Source organism: Myotis daubentonii, chromosome 5, assembly GCF_963259705.1.
Source record: "Myotis daubentonii chromosome 5, mMyoDau2.1, whole genome shotgun sequence".
Classification (NCBI taxonomy): domain Eukaryota; kingdom Metazoa; phylum Chordata; class Mammalia; order Chiroptera; family Vespertilionidae; genus Myotis; species Myotis daubentonii.
Genome location: NC_081844.1, coordinates 80460869 through 80487181, shown reverse-complemented (window position 1 = coordinate 80487181; position 26313 = coordinate 80460869). Strand labels below are relative to the sequence as shown.

Here is a 26313-nt window from a genome sequence, read left to right as displayed (position 1 = left end):
AGCATATAAATTGTGATAGGTACATGGTATTTAATTATATTTATGTACCATTATTTGTTTAACTGTCCCGTATTGATAGATTTGCAGATATTTCTGTTATTAAATATTATAAATATTTCTGTATCAAACATTTTAAAAGCTGGCATCTTGTTTTGGTTTGCATTTCTTTAATTGTAAGATTAATCTTGGCTTCATATGATTATTGGCATTTGTATTTATTTTCTTTTTTTAAGTTCTTTATTCATGTCGTTTGCCCATATTCCTATTAGACTGTATGTTTTTTATCAAGGGATTTAAGGGCTCTTTTTTTGTTAAAGAGGTTAGGCCTTTGTATATATTTAAAACATATTTTTCTTAGTATAGAGTTTGCCTCTAAACTTATTTATAATGTTTTTGAATCCTCCAAAACAGTTTTTAAAAAATAAATATATTTTCATTGATTTCAGAGGGGAAGGGAGAGGAAGAGAGAGAGAGAAACATTAATGATGAGAGAGAATCATTGATTGGCTGCCTCCTGCATGTTGGACCAAGCCCGCAACCCAGGCATGTGCCCTTGACCAGAATCGAACCTGGCCCTTCAGTCCACAGGCTGATGCTCTATCCATTGAGCCAAACCAGTAGGGCCAAAACAGTTTTTAAGTAGTCAAATTGATCTGATTTTTACTTTATAGCTTAGGTTTTGTATCATGCTTACGAATGTTTTCCCTACTCTGAGATTAACATGAATAGTCCCATGTTTTCTTTTAAGTACTTTTATGATTTTTGTTTTATATTTGAATCTTTAATGCACTTATAGTTTATTTGTGTTAAGGAGTGAGGGTAGGAATACAGCTTTCTTTATATTGCAAATAATGAGCCAGATGCTCCAAGTTATTTTAATTAACCAATCTCCCTCCCTCCCATTGATTTGAATACCACCTTCATTTTGATCTAAATTTCTATAAGCTTTGTGTTTTGAGATTATTGATTCAAAGGTGCACTGTTGTTTTACATGGAGGAGGGTTTTTCCATCCTGAGTTTTCAGCAGGTCTTGTTGCGATATATCTTGTTTGTGATGTTTCTCTTTGAAAACTGAGGTTCTCATACTATGTTATCAGGGTAATGGCATCTTTTCCTGGGTAGTGTATTCTGGAGCTAAGGAAATGCTGCAGAGCTGGCCCAGTTTCTATTTGTGGAGGCCATACCCAGTGACCTCTCCTTTCCTAGACCCCACTTCTAACTTTTGCCACAATACCTATAAGAAGATGGATTTAAAAAAATCAAAGCCAGTTTTGTGTCTGAACCTGGACTAAGTGAGTTGAGCCCCCACCTCCCCAACTCCCCACCTTCCCAGGCAGACATTGAGTCTGTAGTTGAGAAGAGTCTGCCCTTGTTTCATGAGGCCAACGTTCCCCCCTGTGGCCTGTGCTTCTTAGGAACCATTTGTTTTCAGAAAGAAAATGTTTAGATTCCTGGGCGCACAGCCTTCTGCAAGCAACTGGAACCAGGACTTGCTTTGAATCTGTTGAAGGAATTAAAAAAAAGCATTGCTGCTCTTTGCCCCATTGTTCCCTGACTTTAATCCGTGAATGATTTAGGATTAGACTGTTCAACCTGCTTCTCAAACTCTATTCCTGTCACCATTGTTTGAGCTCTTAAATTAATGAGGGGGATCCCCACTGTGCGTTTGAGGAATGGAGTATCCGAGGGAAACTCTCGGATTGTCATTAAATCATCACAATAATAGGTCAGTACTGTGCATATCCAGATTAAGTTATTTGCCCAGTTACGTACTAGTAATCGCAGTGCTGGGGGTTGAACCAATGTCTGTTCCACTCCAAAGTCTGTGTGCTTTTCCTTGTACCAAACTGCCTAACAGGGACAAGTTTTCAGGTTTTGGTGGCAGATGAAAAGGATTCTTTCTATTCTTTCTCTTTAGTTATAAAAATCTCCTTTAATTAAAACATTTCATTAATCTAATTAATAGATGCATTGCAAATACATTTGCTTCTTTTTAAAAATTAAGGCTACTTTTTGAGGAGTTTTAGGTTCACAGCAAGGTTAAGGGGAAGGTACAGAGATTTCCCATGTACCTCTGCCCTGATACATGCATATCTTACCCTTATTCTCAACATCCCAGATTATTCTCTTAAATTCAGACTTATGAGGAATAATAATTTTATACATGTTGAAAGTTACTCTTTTTAAGGGTGCAATTTGATGAATTTTGACAAATGCATAGTGTCATGTAATCACCATTCTAAAATATAGAGTATTTTAATCACTCCAAAAAGTTCCCTTGTGCTATTTTGTAGTCAAGCCCTTTCTTCCACTCCCAACCCCTGGCAACTATTTCTGATTTCTGTCCTTGTACTTTTGTCTTTTCTAGAATGTCATATAAATGGAATCATGCTGTAGGTAGCCTCTTGAGCTTGCCTTCTTTCTCTTAGCATAATGCTTTGAGATGCATCCATGTTGTTGCATTTATCAGGAGTTCATTCCTTTTTATTGCAAGTAATATTCCATTATATGGATGTACTATAATTTATTTATCCATTCACCAGTTGATGGGCATTTGGGTGTTCAGTTTTTGGCTATTACAAATAAAGCTGCTTTGAACTCATACTTCCAGATTCATTTATAGATCTTTGTACGGACAAATATTTTAATTTCTCTTGGGAAAATACCCAGGAGTAGGATTGCCCAGGTTGTATGGTAAGTATATGCTTAGCTTTATAAGAAATTGCTAAACATTTTTTAAAAGATGGCTGTACTATTATGTATTTCCATCAGCAATGGACGAGAGTTGCAGTTACTTTACAGTTTCCCCACTACTTGTGTTATCTATTTTTAAACATTCTAGTAGATATGTAGTGATAGCACACTGCGGTTTTAATTTGCATTTCTTTAATGACTAATGAGGTTGAGCATCTTTTCATGTGCTTATTTGCCATCTGTATATCTTCTTTGGTAAAGTCTCTGTTCAGATCTCTCCCCATTTAAAAAATTGGGTTATTATTGATTTGTAAGAATTCTTTATATATTATAGATACAAGTCTTTTATCATATATATATGCGTGTATATATATATATATTGCAAATATATGTCTTGTCTTTTCATTTTCTTAGCAGTATCTTTGGGAGAGCTGAAGTTTTTAATTTTATGAAGTTTTTTTATGTTACAATTTATGTATTTTGTGTTCTATCTAAAAAATCGTTGCATAATCTAAGATCACATGATTTTCTTCTATACTTTCTCCTAGAAATTTCAAAGTTTTAAGTTTTACATTTAGGTCTATGATCTATTTTGAGATTAAAAAAAAATGGTATGTGAAGAGGTCAAGGTTCATCTATTTTACATTTGAATGTCCATTTTTTTCCCCACAGCATTTACTGGAAACATTCTTTTTTCTCCACTGAATTACATTGACACCTTTGTTCTAAACAATTGACAGTATATGTGTTGGTCTATTTATGTACTCTTTTCTGTTCCTTGTATCTATTTGTCTATCTTTATAGTAATACCATGTTGCCTGAATTACTAACTTTACTGTAAGTCTTGAAATCAGGTAGTGTGAGTCCTCCAATTTTGTTCTTCAATGCTGTTTTGGCTGTTGTAAGTTATTTGCATGCCCATATAAATTTTAGAATCAGCTTGCCTATTTCTACAGAAAAGCTTATGGGGACTGGTAGGGATTGTGTTGAATTTTTAGATCAATTAGGGGGAATTGATATATTAGCAATACTAAATCTTCTGATTCATGAACACACTATATAACTCCATTTATTAGGCCTTCTTTAATTTCTTAGCAATGTTTTATAGTTTTCAGTGTATAGGTCTTGCATGTCGTTTGCTAGGTTTAACCCTAGGTATTTCATAGTTTTTTGATGCTGTTGTAAATGTTTTCTTTTAAAATTCAAATTTCTGATCATTTATTGTTAATATGTAGAATATAATTGGTGAGAAACCTTATGTAATGGAGAAAGAGAGGTCAGGTTGATGATGGCTTCATTCTTTTCTGGAAAACATGTGCAGAAGATGACTCAGGGCCCCAGGCTGACACTTCAGGGAGGTATTTAGGGTTCCCTTCTAGGGTGTTATCTCCTCCACTAAACTGGCTCCATGATCTCAGGCATTATCCATCTGTGTCCTTGGCACAGAGCCTGTATGTGACGCAGAGTAGGTGAGAGTAAAAGTTTTCATGAATGAGAGATATTTTTAAAGAAGAAATAACCTCGTGGAGATTTAATACTGACCATTTCTATTATCCATAGTTGTTTTCCAATGCTTTCAGCATTCATACATGTGGTTTGCATGGTTGTTGTGAGGATATGTCTTACATCATATCCTGTATTGATCACTAATGTAGATCGACCCTAGAACATTTAGTTCAGCTCACAAGTCCAATATTGAATGAATCCAGTTGTCATTCTAGGGAGTTAGACGGGTTGTAAACCACTTAGATGAAAAAAAAACATCCCTGGTATTAAACCATAAACTATCATGCATGCATTAACTCATTAATTTATTAATCCACTCATCCAACACACTTCCATTGAGTTACTAATTGCCAGCCACTAGGTTAGGTGTTAGAGCCACAAAGACTAGTATGAGCCGGTCTCTTCCCCAAGGTGCTCCAGACTAGGTGGAGGGGAGTTAGATGTTACAGTGGACTCTGTAAGTACCACATGGAGGTATGGGCAAGACACTTTATGAACACGGAAAGGGGCAAGGGGCTGCGGAAAGCTTTTTTGCAGGAGCTGAGGCCTGAGCTGTCTCCAGGGTCAAACGCAAGTTGTCCATGGGAGTGCACATTCAGAAACTGGTTTAGATGACTGCAGGAGAGAACTGGCTCACACCATCTGATGGCCCTTAGAGTAATGTGTACTGTGCTTCCCTGGGTCATCACCAAAGGCATTAATGATGATATAAGCAGGATTGTCTAAATCCAGCTTGCTTGTGTTTTAGACAAAGCACTTTATATAAATTATCTTGTCTTTTTAAATTTTTTAAAAATTTTAATATATTTTTATTGATTTCAGAGAGGAAGGGAGAGGGAGAGAGATAGAAACATCAAGGATGAGAAAGCATCATTGATCAGCTGCCTCCTACACATCTACTAGGGATCGAGCCCACAACCTGAGCATGTGCCCTTGGCTGGAATTGAACCCGGGACCCTTCAGTCCGCAGGCCCGATGCTCTATCCACTGAGCCAAATCAGCTAGGGCTATATTATCTTGATAACAACTCTGGAAGTTCTAATGTTGGAGAAAAGTGAGATTCAGTGAGATTGAATGGCTTACCCAGCTAAGTGGTAGCATGAGGGCTTGGATTGAGGTCTGGCGGACTCAAAGCTTATCCTTTTGAGCTCAGTGATGTTAATAAATAGCAGATCCCAGTTGCTGAGCACTTAGCATGTGCCAAGCATTGGGCTAAGTGATTTACATTTATTATCTCATAGGATTTTCAAAATTGTAATTATCCTCATTTACACATGAGGAAATTGGATCTTGGGTTATGTCACCTATTCATTATGTTTTAGTTACCAATTTCTGCATCACAAATTACCCTAACCTTGGTGGCTTAACACAGCAAATGTTTGTTATCTCACAGTGTCTGTGGGCAGGAATCCCAGAGTGGCTTAGCTGGGTTGTCCTGGACAAATGCCTCATAAAGGTGCAGTGAGCTGTTGGTTAGCGCTGCAGTTACCTCCAAGCTTGTTTGGGGAGGATCTGCCTCTAAGCTCACCCTTGTGGTTACTTGTAGGCCTTAGTTCCTCACCCTGTGGCCTCTCAATAAGCTGCTTGCATGCCCTCCTGACATGGCAGCTGGCTTCCCCCATAGGAAGTGATTCTACTACAGAAAGAGGTTGAGAGAGCACGCCTGAGACGGCAGCTGTAGTATTTTTGTAACCTACTCTCAAAGGGAAGTCCCATCGTTTCTGCTGTATTTTATTTGCTAGATACGAGGCACTAAGTCTAGCTCACACTCACAGGGAGGGGAATTAAGTTATATGACTTGAATGGAGGAATATCAAAGAATTTGTGATGTATCTTTAAAGCACAGATAGTAAATAGCTGAGCTGAGATTTAAGCCAAGGATGACAGACTACAGACCCTGTGCTTTTTAGCTGTACTATTATATTATCTCAAAATTTCACAAAAGCATTTTAGCTGGATGCTGTGTGGAAAGAAACCCAATTCCTGCCTTCTGGGAACTTAATTTTAGGAGGTCCCTCTGAGAGAATATGATAGAAATATATAAGTAGCCAAGTAAGTGGAGAAAGAGGAGGAGTTAGGAGATAATTGGGCTAGTTGGCAGAGCAGCCACAGGAATTCCAAGGGCAGCCTAGGTTGGGCTTTCCTGAATTCAGTCCAGATAGGCTTGCTGACAGAGCTGACTGAGAAACAAGGTGGTGGAGAGAGATTGCATTGTTCTCAGCAATTCTCAGCAGTGAACCTGTTCGCCAGCCAAGCCCTCTCCCTTAAAGAAGTAGGATTCTGCCTTGAGATAGCTGCAGAGGCTAATAAGGAAGTTTTTTCTGAGCCATAAATGCCCCATCATACTGACACATTCAAGCCGGAACAGCTAATGGCATCGTCTGGGCTCCCACACATTTGCTGCCCAGCACTTTCCCTGAGGCTAGGTTGCTATGGACAACCAGAGGCTGTCTCCCAGCTGCCGGAAACACTCCTACCTCTGTCTTGTTCAGATTGCAGTGGAGAAATGATGTTCCAGGAAGATGCAAATGTACCTTTTGGAGATGTACTGATCCTGGCACTTTTCACTGTAATTTCAGTTCAGCTGACATCTCTGTTTAAAAATGACACCATGCCCTGGCCAGTGGCTCAGTTGGAGCGTCGTCTGGTACACCGAAAGGCTGTGAGGTCACTCCTGGTCAGGGCACATACTTAGGTTGTGGGTTTGGTCCCTGACTGGGGCATGTGTGAGAGACAACCAATTGATGTTTCTATCTCCCTCTCCCTGTCTCTCTTCTCTCCCTCCCTTTCTCTCTCTCTCTCTCTCTCTCTCTCTCTCTCTCTCTCTCTCTCTCTCTTTCTCTCTCTCTCTCTCTCCCTCTCAAAAAAAAAAAAAAAAAAAAAAAAGAAAGAAAGAAAACCACAAAGAAAAAAGAAAAAAAATCAATAAACATCCTCTGGTGAGGATTAAAAAACAAAAAGACACCAAAAAGCCTTTTGGGCTGAAAGTGGGTGTGGGCTGTGTTGCTTTCAGTAAGTGGTATTGGAAACAAGGCTGTTGGCATGGTGGGTAGGATGACGTGTCACCTGGGCCTGGCCCCTGGGTTGGCCCTGCTCCTCTTCCATATTGACCCTTTAAATGGACTCAGGCCACACCTGGAAAGCACACTGAGGTCTTGACAAAGCCCCATCATCACCCCTGGAATCAGTGGTGGTGCTCACTCTCCCATTCATAGATCATGTGTCCTTTTCTACCATGTATTGGGAGTCTGTTTTTTAGCAATTGCTTTAATAGTAGTGGCAACAGTAATGCTGTTGGTGTTGATGTAATAAAGCCCATACTTAGTATGTGCTATTTAGCAAGCACTGTGCTAAGTACTTAATATCATTTAAGCCTTTTGACACTCACAGGAGAGACATTCTATTATCCTGATAGTATAGGTAATGAAAGTGAGACACAGCAAGGGTAAGTGCCTTGCCCATGGTCACACAGCTATTTGGCGATGATATTTGACGCCAGGTGTGCCTGACTCCAAAGCCCATTTCCCATCCTCTCTTCCCCAGTCTTGTTCTTTCCCATTGCTGGTTCTCACCCCAATGTCTCTGCACCTTGGCTGTCAGTCCTTGCCTGGAGCACCTGTTGCTCAGGAACCTGCTGGGACAAGTCTTCTGTCTCCACCTCGACATGCTCCTTCGGATGAATTTTTGGTGTTAGCCCTGCGGCCCCACGCACCAGGGTAAGAGAGAGTCTCATTTCCTGCCCTGGCCCGAGGGACCGACTGGCTGGGCCTGCCTTCTGCCCAGCTCACCGGTCATGGAAGAGAGTTTGGACACACACTCTACTCTTGCCTGATGAAAAAAGTGTGCAGAGCCCAGGTTGTTACGCTCATCTTAGTGGAGTGTTTAATGACTATGGGGTTAGGGTTAGGGTCTTGGTCCACAATGCGCTGGAAAGCTCTGCTGTTTACCTACTGCTCCTTTCCCTGGCTGGTCTCTGATACCTAATGGCTCTCAGACACAGCGCTGCTGTCATATCATGAGGAGGGACCAACATGCCTTCACTCCCAGAGTCTTACTGGTAAAGTCAGAATCATCTATGTGAAAGGGAGCATTTTATATTTATTTAAAAACCATTGTTATGCTGGGAGTGAAATGTCCTTCCTAAGGAATCAGGTAGTCTTTCCATGGTCTCACTCACTAATCTCCATAAAGTAAATGGCCATTTGACTTTCCAAAATGAGCTTGTTTTCCTTGGGAATTATTCAGTAACCATCCCCCTACGCACAGTTGAATCTGCTCACCCATATTCTGTCAACCAGAACTCTCCATTCACCAAAACTTCTGCAGCCTTCAACACAGTGTCAGCTGAGACCTGGGGCGTGGGGTGGGGTGCCCTGAGAGACGCCCAAGTGCATTGCAATTCTTGAGCATGATTAAATCATAATTGTTAGCCTGGTTCTTTAGTTTATTGTGATTCCCATATGACCACTGGTATGTCTTAACTCAGGGTTACCTTGAAGGATAAATGTTAAAAGTAGGGATCATTAAATAGGCTGATTTGAGTCAGTAATTGCTATTAAAGGCATTATAATTATTTAGTAAATTGGGATTTAGGGGTGTTGGGGAAAGAAACAAACATGTCTATTGAACTCCTTGGGACTGAGTTTTTCTGAAAATGTAAAATGAGGGCTTGCAATTAGAGAATGGTTCAGGGCTCTTCTTGCCCTGCTATCTTGTGGTCTTAAATAACTAGAGGTTTATAGTTTCAGAGATGTAATGCATATAGACCTTGGCGAGTACTCCTTTTTGTCTAATCGGTTGCTAAGATCAGGTATCTATGGAAACAATCATTCCTTAATATTCCAGACAGGAATTTTTTTCTTTTTATTGTGCACAATTACATGATGATGAGTGTAGTGTTTCTTGTGTGATGGCTTTTTGCAAGAGCTGTCATAGAACCTGGATTTTTTTATACTTAGGAGACAAGCAGAAAGATACTTCTCTCTGCTTTGGGCTACCTCCACATTTTCAGAAATTGATGGCCTAGTCCACAAAACCTCATAATTACTCTTTCCAGTTCATTGCACAAGTTTTGAATATTAAAAGTCTTCTCTCGCCAGTGGTTTTATGAGTTCAAAGGCAAGTTTACTTTGAAAACCTTGTCCTGTATTATTTTTGTCTTTCTACTCATGTTTGATTGGCACATTGAAATTTTTGTATTTCTATAATTCTGTTTCTGTGTACTATGAAAACTCTCAGAGATGGGTGCTGGATTTTCTTCAATGTGAATGTATCCCTGGTGGAAGGTGGTTTCTGGGGATGGTCAGCTTTCCTGAAAGCTTTGCCTTTTTAATTTACAGCTTGTATAAAGAATAAAACCTTTCTTCTGCTAATTGAGTCAAAAGATGGAAAAAGCTCTCTTTCTCTTTTTATTTTGTTTTTCCTCAGCGTTTCCAAAATTGTAATCTGGTGTCTAATATGTCTTAACCCAAGAAAATGACTTTCTGGCCTGTGTATTTTCCCCCTTTAACTGTGTATTCCTTTCATTAACCTCTTTGAATGTGCTATTTGCTATCCATTCATTCTCTATTCTAAATAAATATTTGAGTTCTCGCTTTGACATAGCACCATAAGGCCCTAGGATTATCTTGGTGACTGAGGTAGATAAATTTCCTGTCCTGGCAGGACTCACTGCTTAGGAGGGGAGAAAGGGTCCTCAGACAGTTGAAGTACAATGATGGTCAGTTTCAATGGAAGAACACAGGGCATGTGTGATCTCAAAGACGAAGAAGTGACATGTACTGAGACCTGGAAGAAGCGTGTGAAAGCAGAGGGATCAGAAGGGGGAGGAATGTTTCAGAGAGAGGGAACAGCATATGTGAGGGTGTTGGATGCCTGAGGTCACTGGGGTGGTGGTTGGGGGAGGGGGAGGAATCTTAATACTGGTCTGATTCTCACTGAGCTCCCCAAATTATATTTCAAAGAAAATCTTTGCAATAATTTGACTTCATTTTAGCTTTACCAACTCAAAACTAGAAGGACAATGCAAGTTCTAGGTATGTTTATGAATGCAGGGCAAGTCATTTGGCCCTGGATGGCTTGGGCATTGTCTGAAGTTTATGGAGCGGCTGTGTTCATTAACACCCTCTTAAACTGTTCATGCATGCCTTTCTAAGAGAATAATTACAGTTGGGAAGCAGTGTAGAATTCAGCTTCCCTCTGAAAAAGGGCTTCTCTTGACACAGAGCATGGGCCCTCTGTGCCTAAGCACAAAGGAAAGCCAAGTGGAGAATGTTTATTTCCAGAAGCAGCTGCAGATCTAAGCCTGAACTGTGTCCTGGGTTCCTTCAGGATGTTCCAGAAGTCAGAACTAAATTCCGAGTTGTTGAACATCGGTCACCCATTTGGCCCCATACAGCTGTGAACTAACTCTGATGACCAGTGATGGCCTACACGGGCAGTGGGTGAGCCTGAATCTGGAAACTTGGGGCAAACAGGCTTGATATTTTGAGCAATGGTTGTCCTCTCCTCATAGTGCAGATAATGTTCACCTGAGGGATGTACTTCTGTGAACTCACACAAATTTTGTGATTATTTCTCTCCCCAAAAATAAATTGTGGAGAAGTAAAGAGCACTACAATAATTCATAATGGCAAAAATTGTCACTGGCACATCACCAGGAAATCCCTGTGGTTTATGGTTAAAACAGTGGTTATCAAAGTATGAATCTTGGAACAGCAGCAGTATCAACCAGGAACTTGTTAGAAATGCAGATTCTCAGTTTCACTCCAGATCTACTGCGTTAGAAACTCTGGGCAGGACCCAGCAATTTGTGTTTCAACAAACCCTCTGATGGACGTTGAAGTTTGAGAACCACTGGAATAAATAAGACAGTCTACAGGCAATGAGAAAATCCTGTGACTTATATTGATTAGTTGCTTGTAACTACCACCCCATTCTCTCCTCTTAAGAAATTATCTTGGAGCCCAGCTGGTGTGGGTCAGTGGTTGAACATCGACCCATGAACCAGGAGGTTATTGGTTTGTTAAGATCAGGGTAACTGCCTGGATTATGGGCTCGATCCCCAGTGGGGGCGTGCAGGAGGCAGTCAATTGATGTTTCTATCTCTCTTCCTCTTTCTGTAAAATCAACAAAACATGTTTGTTTTTTTAAAAAAAGAAAGTATCTTGTGAGTGAAAGTGATGTCATTATGAGGACAGCCATGAATTTGCACAAATTATTAAAATATTTAACACATTGTTAACTTTGATACCTTATTTTTTCTTGTTAATAACACATAACAAAAGTCACAACAGGGCTACCACAGTTAACTACTGCAGTTCTATTACTGTGGTCAGAAAAATGGCTCTTATTTATTTATATTATACCTTAGACCAGGGGTGGGGAATCTCCGACCCAGGGGCTGTACAATGCCAGAGAAGTCATTTGGCCTGGCCCTGCCAAGGCATTAGGGGCGAGTTATGAAATGTTTGACCACATATAGCAGGCTGATTTTTAAGTTGATAATTTTGAATGACCTGCAAATGATGTTATAAATATCCAAATGGCCCTTGGCAGAAAAAAGGTTCCCCACCCCTGCCCTACACTAAGAAATATGCTTGAATTGCTCTCCAAGAGACACATATATGTGTATATGACCAGGACAAATATTTCATGCAATAACACCCTTACTATATTTTATGTGCTGTTTATTAAAAGTATGCTTGTTGCAATCCATTAAATTGATCCTATGACCCACTATTGAAACATGACCTGCATTTGGAAAAACATGGATGTGGTGAGCTGTCTTTGCATGGACCCTGTCTCTAGACCAGGAGAGGGATGGTCTGGCCTCACCTCTGTATCAGGTAGACTTGACTTTTAGTCCCTGTTCTGCCACTCTTAGCTGTGTGACCTTGGACAGTTTAGTTCTCTGAGCTTTACTTTTCTTACCTGTCAATGGAGCTGATAATACCTGCTTCACAGAGTTGTGACAAGGGAATGACAACATATTTTATACAATGGCTGGCAGTGGTAGCTACCACCTTACTTTGAAATAGTACTGTTAGCACTGTTTTTAGATCATTATCAGTTACATACATTTTTGTGGTAACCACCTAAAGCAGTGTTTCACAAATATTTTCCATACTGCAATGAGTAAGTACTCCCTGTAGTCTATGCATTCAGAAATATTTTAAAAATAATTTTATTTTAAAAATGCATCTGAGTTCTACACTCTATTCTAAAATATACCCAAATTTTGATACATATTTTAGAATATTTTGTTTTAATATAAAGTTTCGTCTCCCTGCCCCAAATCCTTGAGGGTACTGAAACTGCAGAAGATGCCACTGACCACATGTACTGTAAACATAGATAGACCTTAAGGTTGTGTTTCTGTGGGAAGATGCTCATTAGACTTTTTTTGAATAGTCATGCCTGTTGGTGATTAGAGGCAGCATCTTCATATTTGTGGCTCTGTAAACTGGCATCGCAGGTCACCCATGGACCCTGGGCAGTTAGCAAATGTGGAAGCACCAGGGATTGATCACCCATGAATCGGATGCTGGGGAGACCCAGCTAATGTTCACTTGTCTTTCTGGAGGTCATGATTGTGGTCGGTGGCCAGGCACCCAAGGCGATCCGCAGCGTGGAGTGCTATGATTTCGAGGAGGACCGATGGGACCAGATTGCTGAGCTTCCTTCCAGGAGGTGCAGAGCAGGTGAGCAGCATTGCTGCCGCGTGCGCAGCTGCCTTCGCCGCGTGCCTTTGCTTGGTGCCTGAGTCCTGCTTTGCTCCTTATTTCCCCAAACATCCGTGCATTTACAGACTCTCTTTCTTTTCCTTCCCACCTGCCCAGTTTCTAGCTATACCTTCTGAGGTCAGTTCTTATGTGTTTAGGGACTTCAGCTAAAATTCAAGTATTTGCTTGAATCAAAATTAAAAAAGCAAATATGAAAAAAATCCAATGAGTCCCATAATGACTTCCACATATCTAAGGTTGGAGATCACCTTCTGTGGTGAGTTATTCACATGCCTGAGACGATCTCAGTGTGTCTTGGTTTCCTGTGCCTCAGGTGTGGTGTTCATGGCTGGCCACGTGTATGCTGTGGGCGGGTTTAACGGCTCACTGCGTGTGCGGACAGTGGATGTGTATGACGGTGTGAAGGACCAGTGGACGTCCATTGCCAGCATGCAGGAACGCCGGAGCACGCTGGGGGCAGCCGTGCTCAATGACCTGCTCTACGCCGTGGGAGGCTTTGATGGCAGTACTGGTAGGTCCTGGACACAGTCCCCACCTGTCCCAGCCTACGACACACCCTCCATATAATCCTGGTTTGCTCAGCCAGTTCTTGGGCCAACCCTTCTGTCCATCCATACTTACTTCCCCAAGAACATACCCGTCCTTTCTCCCAGCTTGGGTGCCAGAACCAGGCTTTCCTACACAAAGAACATGTAACTGCCCACATGCTGTTATTTCTAGGGCTCTAGGAAGGACCCCATAGTCAGAAGAGGGTCCTTTCTCCTTTCCCGTGACTGGGAACCATTCATTCAGAAGATGAGACTTAGAAAGAGAGCGTGCTTACCTGGAAGGCATCTCTCTGTACCTGAACCCTCTGTTGGACAGATGAGGGAGCTAAGGTTCAGCCATAGGAAGAGACCTGGCTCAGGACACAGTCTGAAGCCCCACAGTCTGAATCTTTGCAAGTTATGCCACTGCAGGAACGTCCCCTTGCTCCTGGTTGTTATCTAGCTTCAAAGTTAGAATCAGAAACTATTAGTGGACACGGACTTGGAGAAGTTATCTCATTTCTCCTCATATCTCCAGGTGGAGTCTCTGTAGGCAATACCTCTATTAAAATAAAATGATACCCTTTGGCCCCCAGGGATGTGAAAACAAATATTTTTCACTTCTCTGAATTTTCATGTGTGTCTTTACAAGTTGGTGACCTTTACCAGCCTTCTCTTTGCCTCACTCCTGTAACTCCAGCATTTGTAGTGCCTCTGGGGCTGCCGGCAGTAACAGGACCTGGGAATAAAGAGAACAAATGGGTGCAGGACAGTGTGGTGTTTTTTGTTTTTTTGTTTGTTTGTTTTTAGAATTCTTTTAGGATTTTCTTTTGGTCGTAATTAGAAAAACTGAGTAAATTGTGGCTTAAAAAATGAGAGATTTTGTATTACTCATGAAACAAGAAGTCTAGAGGCTGGCAGTTGCTGACTTGGTCTAGTTGCTCAAAGATATTGGGGCCAAGTTCTGTAAGAGTCTCTTGGCCGTATCCTCATGGTCACAGATGGCCATTACAGTTCCAGCCAATATGTTTGTGTTCCAGGTACAAGAAAGCAGGAGGGCTATTTCAGAAATCCCCATCAGACTTCTGGGTAGGTCACATTGATTCGGTTACCCCTAGTTGCAAGGGAGTTTGGGAAGGCAAGTGTTCAGCTTGTCAGCCTCTAAGGTAGATGAAAAGGGATAGGAGTGTGGGAGTAGGTAGGTGTTCAGTGAAGCAGCCTCAGGTGTTTATTCCATTCTGTAGATTTAACAATTTATGTTTGCAAAGCAGTTCAGTTATAACCCCTGACCCTGCAGATGTGTTTCGGGCAGGTGTCATGGGCTGCAGAGTGCGGCAGAGGTGGTGCTGAGCCATACACCCAGGTCTGCACTCTTTCCCACCTCAGTTTCTCAGCACAGCAAGGTGAGGCTTGGTGCCATAGAAATCTCACAAATCTCTTATCTCCCAGGCCTAGCATCGGTGGAAGCGTACAGCTACAAGACCAACGAGTGGTTCTTCGTGGCCCCAATGAATACACGGCGGAGCAGTGTGGGTGTGGGTGTCGTGGAGGGTAAGGAGCAACAGCGGGTATGGCCCGACCTGGGCCTTCTCCTGGTTCTCTGGCTCTATTCCTTTCACTGCTGCTCTGAGTCAGGTACTGGTATCCTAATTTAACAGATGAGGAAAGTGAAACTCAGAAGTGAAGCTACTGGCACAAAAAAAATAAGCAAGTGAACTAGGAGGAACCTAGAAGGGAAATGCCTACTTATCACTTTGGCCATTTGTTAATAGCTTTGTTACATGTTGGGAAGGGGAGAAGGGTGGGGGATCCAGAATCAATATGTAGAGGGGATGAGAGTTAACTCTTTAATTAATTTTGTCCTCACGTTGAACATTAACAGAGCCTGGGTGAGGTGGGCACCTCTTCCCAGGTCTGATTAGGCCCTGCAGGGCAGGTTGTTTGTAGAGTCCTGCTCTAGTCAGGAAAGGTGTGTGGGGTGATGTGGGAGGGAGTGGGGAGGTGTGGAGCCTAGTTAGACAGTACGTTGAAATTTGTAAATGGCTTTCACATCCAATTACTCGCCCCCCATCCCAAACCCTTTTAAGGAGAAGGTGAGATTTAGATTTCCTCCATTCTGGCCAACTGAGTCCCAGAGGGGTGATTTGCCTCTTGTGAGTAAATAGCACAGTGAGTCCTTGAACTCAGGTCTAACTTCTAACCCAGAGCTCTTTCCACTGTGCTACTCCTGCAGACCATTAGAAAATGCTAATGGGGGTTTTTACAAATCTATGTGAATTAAAGCCTAGCATATTATTTGGGCTAAAACGTTATACTTTGCAAAACAACACTGGTTTATTAGCTGTCCCAAGGTGGATTGAGCTGTAATATCTGTGCATTCAGATATCTGCATTTTCTCTCTCTCTCACGGGCACACACAAGACTACAGAGCGCTCTGGGGAGAGTGTAATTTGCAGTGAATTAGACATCAATAGAAGGATTCTATTTTCTCACTGCATTTCTCAGTCTGTACAGTATTGTGTAGTTTAAATTTTCATTTTATTCTAAGTCCTGGACAAGTCATCTTAGTGAGCGCAAGGATTTTATCCTCTGCAAAGATAAATTATTTCTTGCAATCTCATCCTCCTAGTGGAACAGAAATTGATTTGTCTGCCAAGTCTAAGTGCTTTGTCTAGCCACCTTCCCATTTCACCCCTTGTTTCTTAGCCAGGAGTATCAAACAGTCAAGTAAGGGTTTAAATAGCATATCCCTGTTAATAGATTCAAGGAGAAACTTTCAGTGGGTATTTTTCAGCTGACACAGGGTTGGACTGGCTGATGGGGATTAGAGAGGAGGTACCTTCATGGTTGTAATTTCAAATACTCCCTTTGACAAAGGCTTTTGTGAGCATGTTCTATTATGTGGAAGAAGGCTGTCTTGCCGCATGCCCTGTGGGCAGTTGTTCACCTTGTCCATCCTGAGTCAGAAGCTCTTTTGGCTCTGAGTCATCCTGGGCAGCAGAGTCCTTAAAGGGAGGATCTATAGTGGATTCGGCTTCACTGTGGCCTTGTCGATGCAGCTCTCCACATGGTCTCCACGTAGCTCCTCCCTCTCATTATCTCCTAACCATGGCTATGCAGGCTGAATGACACCAGAAAAAAAACAAAGAATGGAGATCAGGATCATTTGCTACTGGCTGCTTAGAAGAATTCCTACTTGGGAAAAGGGACAGTGAGGCTCGGAGATTAGGCAGAAGTTCCCAATAGAGTGGAGATCAAGTGTTTTGGAGAAATAGGTTTCTAGGAGGTCACTTGGGCCGCTCCTGCCTCTTACCTGGGGTTGCCCTCCAGAGCTCCTTGTCGCCCCCACACCCCAGGTCTTTCTCCTCCCTGAGATTAGGCTTTGACGAGTGGCGGGCAGCTGGGTGAGCAGGTGGTTGTGTCCGAGCCAGCACACACTGAGAGAGTGGCCTGGACCCCGGAGGAGCTGCTGAGTCAGTTTTCTCTCTTGGGCAGAACTGGGGAGGAGGTGTTCCTTTTTATAGAAGGGCCAGTTGAGAGGACTGTAGGGCAGAAAACAAAACCAGGCTCAAGGATAGAAGAAAAAAACTATTGAACATATTTGAGTCCCTGCAGGGCAGTTGGTGGTAGAATCCTGATACAGCAAGAGTCCTGATGCTAGAAATCGTTTTGAGCCTGAGAATCAATCTTAACATAAAATAATGGCAGATTTTCACATACTAGTTGTACTCTTGGTATTTCTCTATTAAGAAAGCACATGTTGACAAAAATATTTTAAGTAACTCTGTTAAGTAGATTTCCATCTGGTGGTGTTTACTTAGTCTACTAGGGTCCCTGTGCACGAAATTCGTGCACTGGAGGGGAGGGAGTGTCCCTCAGCCCAGCCTGCACCCTCTCCAATCTGGGACTGCTGGCTCCTTACCACTCGCCTGCCTGCCTGCCTGATTGCCCCTAACCGCTTTTGCCTGCCATCCTGATCACCCCCTAACCATTCCCCTGCCAGCCTGATTGATGTCTAACTGCTCCCCTGCCAGCCCGATCACCCCCAACTGCCCTCCCCTGCCGGCCTGGTCGCCCCCAACTGCCCTCTCCTTCCAGCTTGGTCACCCTGAACTGCCCTCCCCTGCTGGCCTGGTCATCCTTATCTGCTCTCCCATGCTGGCCTGATCGCCCACAACTGCCCTCCCCTGCCGGCCATCTTGTGATGACATGGGGGCGGCCATCTTGTGACCACATGGGGCAGCCATCTTATGACCACATGGGGCAGCCATCTTATGTGAGGGCATGATGGTCAATTTGCATATTACCTCTTTATTATATAGGCTAGTTAGTGTTTAAGGTCTTTGTTATAACTCCAAGGTCCCCCATAGGTTTGGGGTCTGCAGGTAAGCTAGGATTCCCCATCACACACACACACACACACACACACACACACACACACACACATGACCCTCCTACTTCATTCTAAGACTACATGTTCAGCCCAAAATGTTTCAACCCCTGCTCTGGGAGAAGTCAAATAATTTACTTTTCCCAACCTCAGTCTCAACCCAGGCAGAAATGATGTTCTTAGGTAACAGCTTATGATATTTTCATTTTACCAGTAGGTGATTTTGCTTCAGGGCTCAGAGATCACAAGGGAGTGTGCAGACTCATTCTAGCCGTGTCAGCCCAGCATGCACACTGAGCCCTCCATTCACGTGCTCCACCTGTGAGAGTTGTGGACAGAGCACAAACCATGGCTAAGACAGAGTTTGGGTTCTCACCAAAGAATAATTTCCCATATTTGTTCTGTCTGCCTCTAGTTTTCCTCTCTCAGTACCTCATTCTGGAGAATACTTAACATGGTTCACCAGTAAGAACATGCTGGGCTCCTGCAGTGCTGGGCCATAGCTTTGAGCTGTGAGGAGCTCAGTATGTATGGGCAGTAGAAGTCTGAGATGTGAATGATGCTTATCCTGGCTGGGGAGTAAGTTGGTCCCACGGAGGAAAGGGGTCCTGAGCTCTGATGCAGGTGAGGGTGGAGTTACAGTCACACTCTGGTGTCACGCCAGCATCCCAAGCACCATCCTCAGCTATTTTGTTTGTTCCAGGAAAGCTCTATGCTGTTGGGGGTTACGATGGGGCTTCCCGCCAGTGCCTGAGCACCGTGGAGCAGTACAACCCAGCGACCAATGAGTGGACATACGTGGCGGACATGAGCACCCGCCGCAGTGGCGCAGGTACGGGGGGAGCCTCAGGGCGCAGGCTCTGTCTGATCTGCTCACAGGTGGGTCTGGAGACCAGCAACATCCTATCTTTTAACCTCCCTCTTCTTTCCTTTCAGAGTACATAGCCCCAGTTATTCTTCCCCTGGGGATTACTTTGCTAGAAAATGGATGAGATAATATTCTCTTCATCATCATCCCTTCATCCCTTCGATTTCTGTTGGGATGCCTGTATCTCATGAAAGTAAGGCTTGGTATGTGCCAGGCTCTGTCCTAATGACTTTCTATGACTCAGTTTATTTAATCCTCACCACAGCCCTATGAGGTAGACACAATATCAATTTCACTTAACAGTAAGTCAGCTGGGGACTGAGTAATTTGCTCAAGGTATATCCTTAGGAACTGGCCGAGTCAGGATTCCCACTCAGACCTATCTTACTTCAAAGTTAAGCTTTTTTGACCTCCAAATTATTAACATCTCATTCTTAAAAGCAGTAGGACAAGCACAGCTATCCCGTCTTCAGTGGAAAAGCTAAAGCTTGCCTGTCTTGAGGGTTGAAAGCCAACCTGTTAGAGTTCATACTTGGAGAATAACTTAGGTGGCCCCAGCTCACGTTCCCTTCTCCACGCCTCCCCCACATGGGAAGAGAAGACTCCCCACTTTCACTTCCTGTGGGAAGACTCGGAGCTGCGTGGCCCTTCGGGGTTTTTCAGGAAGTGGAGCAACATTCCCTTCTTCCTGTTTTGTCTACCTCATCATCTTAGAGGCTCAAAGGAGAGGACCTGAGAGGCCTGGAGCGTGGGCCCTGGATTTCTGTCCCAGTTCCTGTGGGGAGTGGGGACCGATGACCAACCTGGGCCTGGCAGGAAGGTGGTGTGACTTCTGGGAAGGGAAGCAACGATCGGGCATTTCCCCCACAATGTTAAGCCTTTCTCTTTTGTGAAATTATGAAGATTGATTTGTGATCTCATTTTAAAGTACTTCCTCAGTGAAGTACTTTAGGATCATAAAATTCAGTATTCCACACCTATGACCGCTTCCTCAGCATTCGTTAAAAAGTATGCCATGCTAATATTTTAAAGAATCTTTGGTGTTCACTGGTCAGCAAAGAAAAGCTGTATGATTCCACTCAGGCAGCGCTATGGTTGGCATGCAGTTTTCAGGGAGTTTGTCTCTGCTGATCCCCACGGGCTGGCACTTCCTGAACATGCAGCAACGGTGCAAGTCAGGAGGCTGGGCTGGGCCTGCCCGGTCTGCTCCGGCTGCTGTGGGCCTTGGGCAGGTCCTTTCCCTCTGACCTCCGGTTCCTGACATGTGAAATGAGTGGGTTGTAGTGGATGTTCCCTTGGGGCCAATTCAGTTCACCAGTCCCATGGTTCTTCTGCCTTACAGAGTTCTTCTAGTGATTTTGGTTTATAGAGTCTTGATAGAGTCTTCTTTGTTCTTCCTAAAAATCCTTGAAGTGATTTGAGGGTGAGAGCAAGTGTTTAAGCCCAAGGAAGCAGGGACAGCTCAGCAGGGGTGAGCAGCATCCACTGAAACGTGTGGCTGCTTTTAGAAACGTCCCAAGCAGAAAGTGGGGAAGGGCAGCCCCGTGTGGAGCTGTGAGCACAGACCTACCTTAGGATTTCGGGCTCAGCTGCGGACAGAGCTGCCTTGGAGGCCACACGGCTCTGTCTGCCAGGCTGCTCAGGGCTGCTGCTGAGTGGCGATCACTCGGGCCACTCCTGCCTCTCACCTGGTTGGGAGCCCTGGATGGTTACAGCGCTGCTGCCTGTGTTCTGGGGAAGCAGTGACCTTGATTTAGGCACTGGTCTCAGCTCTGGAGTTGGGAGCCCACCATGCGGTTGTGGGTAGTCTTTGGTGGCTGAGGACCCAGAGGCCCTGCCCTCTGGTTGCCCGAGGCCCTTTGTGGTGCCAGGAGCTCCTGTGGCTGTAGGTTCAGGAAGCCTCTGCCTGACGGTTACAGAGGCGGTGGCAAAAGGGCAGTGTGCCCTGAGCCTGGAAAGTGCCTGCCTCCTCAGGCACGGGCAACGCCAGCAGATGACTGTGGGGAAAAGGCCATTTTGGTCCCGGCGTATGCCAGTTCCTGCTGCGTGTGGAGGGGAAGGTGTGGAACACTGAATTTTATGATCCTAAGCCAGTTTCACCCATTTTCATCTCACCACACACAAACTAATTACTAAAATTCTGCGGCACACCAAAAAATATATTTTTTGCTGATCAGCAAAAAAAATAGGTATAATTTTGATTCATTCACACGAAATGGCTATTGTTGTGTTTTTTATTTGACAGTCTAAGGGGAAAGAGGTCAGTACCCCTGACTATAGTCAAATAATGCCTGTTTTAAAATTACTGCGGCACACCAGTTGAAAATCCCTGTCCTAAGCCCATTAGATAGTCATTGCTGATATAACACTACCATCTGCTGTCGGTTTAGGGCAACTGCAAGGAGCCACTAGACAACCAGCATAATTGCTGAAGGAGATTTTATGTATTTTGTCATTCAAACAATATTTGTTAAGAGCCTACCTTCAGGCACAGGGAAACGTGGTAAGTCCTGGGTCTGTGGGTTTAAAACCTGGCTGCACCTCCCCATCACGTGAGGTACTTTTTCTGATTCCCGACCAGGTCTCTGGGAGCGAAGCCCTGTAGTCCGCTGGTTCAGCTGCAGCGTGTCCGGAGGAGTCCGTGGGGCAGTGGACCACTGATCTAGTCCAGCCCCCTTACAATGGGATGTGAGAGACTTGGCCAGGACCCGGTTTCCCAGCCACCAGGTTGTTCTTCCTAGGCTACTGTGCCACCCTCCTCCAATCTGGCTTTGATTTTCTTGACTTGTATTAAAGGATTTTTGTTTTATATTGTTAATCCTCACCTGAGGATTTTTTCCCATTGTTTTTTAGAGAGAGTGGAAGGAGGAGAGACAGAAACATCAATGTGAGAGAGACACATGGATTGGTTGCCTCTCCACGTGCCCACATGCCCACGTGCCCACGTGCCCACGTGCCCAGACCAGGGCCGGGGGTTAAGTCTGCAACCAAGTTCAGCCCTGATCAGAACTGAACCCAGGACCATTCGGTCTGCAGGCCACTGCTCTAGCCACTGAGCCAAACTGGCCAGGGCTATATTAAACATTTTTTAAGGGTTATACTAAAACTTGTGAATGATGCAATTCTAGCACTCAGCTGAGGCCTATCAACACTGAGTGATTTGATGCCCTTCCCTGCCATCTAGAGGAGAACGGGGGTGGGGGGAGTGGAGAAGGGCTTCTGCTTCCAGACTAGCTGGGAGGTCGCAATAATGACCTCAGCACACCCACTGTGTGGCTGGGTTCCTCTTTAACTCTTTCTGTCCAACGGCTGATAAAGGGCTGAGTAATAAAAGTAATACAGCAGTGAAGGAAAACTAGGCGAAAGGAGAAGAAAAACAATTTTACCACTCAGAAATAACTCCTTTTAATGCTGTGTTCTTTCAGTGCAGGGGTCCTCAAACTTTTTAAATAGGGGGTCAGTTCACTGTCCCTCAGACCATTGGAGGGCCAGACTATAGTTTTAAAAAAAACAACTATGAACAAATTCCTATGCACACTGCACATATCTTAAAACAAAACAAAACGGGAACAAATACAATATTTGTATTTGCATGTGGCCCGCGGGCCGTAGTTTGAGGACCCCTGTTTCAGTGCCTCCCCCCTTTTTTGTATCTAAACCCCCACTTATTTACACTTACATACACATATTATGTATATGCACATATAAAATATGTTTTTGTTTTTTTAAGTAGAAATGGGGTCATATTTGCTTTTTATTTTGATGTGTAAAGGCTGACAATCATATGAGGCGGCAGGTTATCATATTTGTTTTCCAGATGAGGACACTGAGGTACAAGGGAACAAACCAGCAGCTGCTGGGACTGGACGCCAGGCCTCCTGGTTTCTGGTCACTCCAGCCAGCCTGAGGCGGGGACACTGTGTTCTGCCTTTCAGGGGTTGGGGTTCTCAGCGGACAGCTGTATGCCACAGGTGGGCACGATGGGCCCTTGGTGAGGAAGAGCGTTGAGGTTTATGATCCTGGAACAAACACCTGGAAGCAGGTGGCAGACATGAACATGTGCCGACGCAATGCAGGTAATGTGACTGCTCTCTCTGTCTCCCTCGGGTTGTGGTCTTTTTCTCCCTGCAAACCCTGGCCCTAAAGACTCCCAGGCTGGGGCTGAGCTGTCTCATGAACAGGGAGTGTCCATTTGCTGGTGGGCTCTGGGTGAGGGGAGGGAGAGCTTGGAGTCCCAAAAGCTAGCCACAGGGTCCCCACTGAGATGCACTGAGAGGGAAGGGTGATGACTCTCAGTGCACAGAGATGGACATAGAACAGCCCTCTGGTTGCCATCGATGCTTTGAGGACATGACCGGACAACGGCACTTGGTTTTATCTTTTCTTTGCCAGGACCTGGCTCTGAGAACCTCCAACTTCCCGCCTGAAACCAGTCTGCTTCCTTTCAGGGGAACCTGTGAAGGGATTTATGATTCATTCTCCAATAGAGCCACTTCCCTTACTCCCTTCTTTGTATTTCCTGTCTTTCCTTGCCTACCCTTTTCCTTTCTTACAGAAATGATTTTCCTTAGAGCAGCGGTTCTCAACCTGTGGGTCGCGACCCCTTTGGTGGTCGAACGACCCTTTCACAGGGGTCGCCTAAGACCATCCTGCATATCAGTTATTTACATTACGATTCATAACAGTAGCAACATTACAGTTATGAAGTAGCAACGAAAATAATTTTATGGTTGGGTCACAACATGAGGAACTGTATTTAAAGGGACAGAAGGTTGAGAACCACTGCCTTAGAGTGTTTAGGTTTTTCTTCCTGGAGCTCAAGACCCCTATTAAACTGTTTTATTTTAGAACTTTGCCCTTTGGGCCATGTCCTGTGTAGGTGATTCTACTTTAAGCCTCCTTACTCTATAAAAGGTTGGCTTAGCCCAGCTTCCCAGGTTAGAAAGACAAACAAGTGACTTCCAGGCAGGTTTATTTCCTTTAACTCAAATGACCTGTTTGTTAAACCCATTTGTAGCTGACTTGTTGAAACTGTAAACAGAGAGCTTATTAATTTGCTCATAGTCTAAGCCTGCTGTGATATAACTTGTCCTTTAAGCCACCTGGCTGAGGAATTACAGAATCCGCAAGACAGCTAGTCTATCTGCAGTCTGAGAATTAAATTTAGATGTAAATGTGTATATGTACACACATTCACATATAGATATTTCTGTTTTTTATAACAGAAATCAAATCACTCTGTAATAGTGTTTGATAACCTGCCTTTTTAATTCACTTTACAATCTTTCATGAATATCTTATAAATATATTTATGATATTATTTAAATGCCCATATCATAATTTAACTAATTTACTATGGGGCATTTTAGAGTATTTCCACCCTTTCTATAAGTAATGCTTTGGTTATTATAAATTGTCCTTATAGTTAATCAATGCATACATCTAAAATTACTTTTTAGAATAAAAGGCCAGAAATGCACTTTTGAGTCAGAGGGGGCACATGTGCTTTCGACACCACCTGGGAAGAAGGGGCAGTATTTGAGGGGATCTTCACCAATACTGATAGTTACTACTTTTTGAGCATCATCAGCCTCTTATTCTAATTTTAAAAAATGCACAGTATATTAGACTATGGCCTCTTAAAGACTTGATGAGCAAGAATTATACTTTTCTATGTTGAGTTCCCGCTCATGACACCCGGCCCCCAGACCAGCTCCCTCTGAGAGGAGGGTGGGTGAAGTGCCACATTCCCTGGGAGCAGTGTGTGGACTTAGACCCCAGGAATGTGAAGGGGTCAGAGACGCCACCATTAGCTGCACACGGTATGAATATAATAGGGTTGATCAGGGGAAAGCTTTCAAGCAGAGTGGAAGCAGGGTGCGTGAAATCCCTTGAGCTGTCTCATCCTGCAGCTCAGGCTGGGCATGAGTTGTGCGTGCACCGGTGGCCAACACTCCGGTGGATGGGCCCGTCCCCTTAGTGCTCTACCTACTTATAGAGTCGGGAACAGGGAGCGATTGCAAGGCCATGTAGTATGAAAGCTCCCTGGTCAGAGAAGTGACCTGTCAGATAGGGGGCGGCAGAGCCAGTGGCTGTTTTCAGTATGTGCTTTTATTGAACAAACTTAGACCTGTGGAGCCAGCTCTCTTTTTTGCTCCCATGAAGCGGAGAAGAAGAGCCTCCAAGGCAATCCAGATTTATTGGCCGCTTGTCCATGTCGAGTCCTTGGTGCTGCTGCTATCATATTTCCCGTGGCTTCTGTTTGATGCCCAGGGGTCTGTGCAGTGAATGGGCTCCTGTATGTGGTTGGAGGGGATGATGGATCCTGCAACCTGGCTTCGGTGGAGTACTACAATCCTGCCACTGACAAATGGACGCTGCTGCCAACCAACATGAGCACGGGGCGGAGCTACGCAGGTCAGTGCGCCCCACCCCACCCCACCCCGCGGTGGTACAGGGGGGCGAGGGGTAAGCTTGCTGACTTGGAACTGAGAGCCTCCTCCAGGGATGGCCACTCCTTCATTCTGTACTCATTACAGATACTCATAATTAGCACTTGTTTCCCCAGCAAACCTGAATGTATCCTTGGAAGTCTTTTCTTTTTCTTTCTTTTTTCCCTCCTTTGTATCTGTAACCAAACTTACCCCTGGGCCCAGCAGAGGCGATCATGGCCCCTGAGTCAGTGTTTCTATGGCAGCCTCCTGGACCAGTACCTGCCATGAGTGGGCAGGCACTGAATTTCACACGGCTGCCCAGAAATCTTTACATAACGCTCCAGGGAGCCTCTTCCAATTGATCTAAGTCATTATAAGAGGCATTGGAATTTTATTGCCATTCCTGGTTTGTTTTGTGCTGGTCTAGGTGGAATAAGATGCAGTTCTTGCTTTCCAGAAATTGGAAGTTAAGATCTGCCTACACAAAACAGGACATACAAGATGATGCACACATAAATTCTAAGTGGAATGCACTATACAGGCTTTAGGACATGGCAGGTGAGAGCTGGCAGAGTCAGGGAATACCTGCTGAGGAGATGGGGCTGATTAAACGTTGAGGGCAGATCACAGTCACTCGGGAAGCTGCCCTTTGCTGTGCCTCCTCCCTGTGCCCCCGGGCAGTGTGTTAGTACAGTGTAGATGTTTTCAACAGCCAACAGCCCTCTGGTCAAATGGGACTGTTTTCTTCCATGTTATGACACTGAGGTTCAAGGGTTGGGTCTGATGAAACTAAGACTTAGAGCGTTTGAGTAACCTGCTCAAGACCACGCAGCTAAAAAATGGCAAAGTCAGAATTCAAACCAGGTCTGACTCTCAAACCATGCCCTTGGTAAGACCCCAGCTCCAAGTTGGGGGGGGGGGGAAAGCATTCCACACAAGAGACTGGGGGAAGGAATACGGGAGGCTTATTCCTGGGGAGTGTGTGTGATGGGTTTGGTGCAGGGGCAGGATCAGAGCTGGTGTTGCTGAGGTCAGGGTCAATAGGGAGACAAGCAAACATATTTCCATCATGTAGCCCCACGCCTTGTATCTGGTTCTCCAGAAGCTGGAATAATTAGAGTTAACGTGCTTATTGAGCACATACAATGTG

At 44.1% G+C, this 26313-nt stretch overlaps 1 protein-coding gene and 1 non-coding gene across 2 annotated transcripts in view; one reads left to right on the top strand and one right to left on the bottom strand.

The window, feature by feature from the left end:
- Nucleotides 1–26313, top strand: part of KLHL3 (kelch like family member 3) — a 115844-nt gene that overhangs the window by 83325 nt on the left and 6206 nt on the right. Inside the window, exons 9-14 of the mRNA XM_059698457.1 lie at nt 12785–12902; nt 13258–13455; nt 14921–15022; nt 18565–18693; nt 22665–22805; nt 25003–25146. Coding sequence (XP_059554440.1) covers nt 12785–12902; nt 13258–13455; nt 14921–15022; nt 18565–18693; nt 22665–22805; nt 25003–25146 — 832 coding nt within the window. The remainder of the gene's footprint in view (nt 1–12784; nt 12903–13257; nt 13456–14920; nt 15023–18564; nt 18694–22664; nt 22806–25002; nt 25147–26313) is intronic.
- Nucleotides 25352–25482, bottom strand: LOC132236306 (small nucleolar RNA SNORA5). The gene has a single exon (XR_009453250.1). It is a non-coding gene; the product is annotated as a small nucleolar RNA SNORA5 (small nucleolar RNA).